Raw genomic sequence first — 2972 nt, 5'->3', positions numbered from 1 at the left:
ACATATATAAATAAATATTTTATTTTATTTTATTTTTCCCCCTTACACAAAATCTCATTCCCCTCCCACTTCAGAACAGAGAGTATCGTTAGTTCTCGTTTTATGCGCCGCCACCTCCACCACGGAAACAACAACCACCATGAAAACCACCGTCACCGCCACCACTACTTAGGGTTTCACCTCTATTCGTTTTCTAGGGTTTCGAAATCAGTCTTAACTCTCTATTTTGCTCTCTCTCGCTCGCTCTCACTCTCACTCCTTCCCTTTCGAGCTGGATTCTCTCTCCCTCCTCTCCCGAAGAATCTTCATGCGCCGCTGGTTCAGCGGCTTCGTTGATTAGCTTCTCTCTCTATTTCTCCTCTGTTTCTCTCTCATCGAGTTTCTCTTTGTATCTTCGGTTATATGATCGTTTCCGTTACCATCTCTTCGCTCCGATTTGCATGGCATTGGGGGATTTGATGGCATCGTCGCGGTTCTCTCAATCTCCTCTCATCGTCGTCTCTAATAGCCACAGCCAGAGTCATAGCCATAACCACTTCGATGATTGCGCTTCGTCTTCTTCCTCGTTGTACGCGCTAGACGACGTTGATTTTGGTTCTAGGAGGCGCGATTCGGAAGCTTCCACCGCCGCAGCAGCGGCGGCGAGTGTAGGTTATGGTAATGGTGATGTAACAGCTGCCACCAGCATGGCGTACCTGCCGCAGACCGTCGTGCTGTGCGAGCTGCGGCATGAGGCGTTCGAGGCCTCCACGCCAGCCGGACCTGCTGTCAACGGGTTGGTCTCGAAATGGCGCCCGAAGGAAAGAGTAAGAGATTTTGATATTAGTATCGTTAGTTTGTTATGGTGTGTTTGGATTTGAGTACTTTTAGGGTTTAAAAATAAGTTTTTGTGCTCTACAGTAAACTATTTTGAGTAGAAAAGAAGATAATCGAAGCACAAAGTTAGCCGTTGTAGTGCATTATTCTGTGTCTCAATGAGAGACTCGTTAGATTTGAGTGGGAATGTTATAGTTCATAATGTTTGGATATGAACTTTTTTTAGTTACCAAATTGGTTCTTATGGTTGCTGTTTTTTGTTTTTTATTTTAATTTTATATGATATTTTTTAATACAGAAGAAGTGGATATGGAAACACTATCTGATATAGTTACTATGTTCTGGTTGAATGAATAAAAATGGCTGGACTATAGTGAAAATATTAGTTTATTCTGTTTGGATTAGAGTACTTTTAGGGAAAAAATTCAAAATGTAGGCTTCTGGTTATAAGCAGAAGCTAATACACAAACTTATCTGTTATAATTCATTGTCTTGTAGGTCTTGTGGCTGAGGGAGCAAACGTGTTAGGGTTTAAGTAAAAATGTTATAGTTCACTCTGTTTGGATTTGAATGTTTAGAGGAATGAATTCACATTTTTGGCTTTTTTTCATGCCTTTAAATATTAAAAAGGTTAATAGGAACACACTCTTTATCTATTATAGTTCATTGTGCTATGCGGGAATGAGCAAAAGTAATTTTTTTCTCTTAAGAGCTTGTGCAAAGGTGAAAGAACTTTATTGTTGTTGTTATTGTTTAATAATGATGCTTGTAGTTGTTTGTTTTTGATATTGGCTGTTAAGGTCGTAGGATGGTTGAAATTGGTCTTGATTGTGCAAATTGCAAGCTCATCTGTTGAATTTCATTGTCCTCAACGTTGTGACATTATGATTACTTGATGGTTCACTGATCATTTGAATGAGAATAGGTAGGATTGTTCTGGTCATTCCAGTGGTCCATTCTATTTCCTTATTTTATGTAAGGCATGACAGCATGAAAACTATGGCAGTGTAACTGTCAATCTAATAAAGACAATGTTTGTGTACAAGTAATGATCTTGATAAAATTAATCTTTGCACCAAGAATGGGACTATTTTATCAAGGCTGAAGAATTTATGCAGTTTTCGTTTGCCTGAAGACGTGTCATAAAATGGAGAATGATAAATCGAAGTGATAATATAGGTCCTACCCTGTTAAGGGTATTATTATCTTTTAGCCATGTAGCCCATTGAGAGGCATCCTATGTTTCATTCTTTATTCTTATTTAGAATGAGAACAATTTTCCATCCTCTGTGTTTTCTGCTTGTTTGTTGACAGTCCTTTGCTTATAATTAAAGTTGTTTCCTTCTAACTGGGTAATGACAAGTTTTGACATGTTTACCATGTCTCTCCACTCATGAGGATAACAACTTTAGAATAGTGGTGTGCAGTGCACTTGGCTGGCCATTAGTTTTTTTTGTTTCTTTTCTAGTTGTGATGATGAATGCTCCAGGAAGATACCTATATTTTATGTTTGCTAAGAAGTCTGCTTTAATTTATTGCCAATTTTGTGGTGCAGATGAAGACGGGATGTGTAGCTCTTGTATTATGTTTAAACATTAGTGTTGATCCACCAGATGTAATAAAGATATCTCCCTGTGCTAGAATGGAGTGCTGGATAGGTCTCTTTTTCACTCTTCTGATCTCAGTTGTTTTCAAATTTTTTTTCTCTGGTGTTCTAATAAAATGTTTTCATGTTTTTTGTCTTCTGGCAATTTTATGTTGATTTGATAGTATTTGGAACCAACATTGTGTATAATTTCATCTTTTTTGTATCGTTTTGTCCATAAATGTGTACTTGTTATGTTCCAGTTGCTTGTCAGTCAAAACCTGATATTGGCATTGCATTTTTTGGCATTTAACCCAAATATGTGCGGGTTGCACCATTACACTTATTCAATATGGTTGGAGCCTCTTTACACTTGCTCTTCTGTGTTCTTTCATTGAGTTTTGTTTGCGAATCCAATTATATTGTGTTAGTTATGAATTGGTTAATGAGAATGTTAAAAAAGTGCAAAAATTAAATCTTTGCAATCTACTGTATGCTTTTATTTATCTGGTTTCATGTAATATTCTCTCTCTCTCTCTCTTTCACACACACACACACACACACACTCTTT

At 37.5% G+C, this 2972-nt stretch overlaps 1 protein-coding gene across 1 annotated transcript in view; it reads left to right on the top strand.

Moving 5' to 3' along the window:
• The window catches only part of LOC107625845 (regulatory-associated protein of TOR 1), a 12344-nt gene continuing 9395 nt past the window's right edge, over positions 24 to 2972 (top strand). The window contains exons 1-2 of the mRNA XM_016328575.2: positions 24 to 806; positions 2372 to 2474. Of these exons, the coding sequence (XP_016184061.1) occupies positions 441 to 806; positions 2372 to 2474 (469 nt within the window). The 5' untranslated portion in view covers positions 24 to 440. The remainder of the gene's footprint in view (positions 807 to 2371; positions 2475 to 2972) is intronic.

This window comes from Arachis ipaensis, chromosome B02 (assembly GCF_000816755.2).
Source record: "Arachis ipaensis cultivar K30076 chromosome B02, Araip1.1, whole genome shotgun sequence".
Classification (NCBI taxonomy): domain Eukaryota; kingdom Viridiplantae; phylum Streptophyta; class Magnoliopsida; order Fabales; family Fabaceae; genus Arachis; species Arachis ipaensis.
The sequence above is the reverse complement of the archived record's forward strand: the minus strand, read 5'-3'. Positions and strand labels throughout refer to the sequence as shown.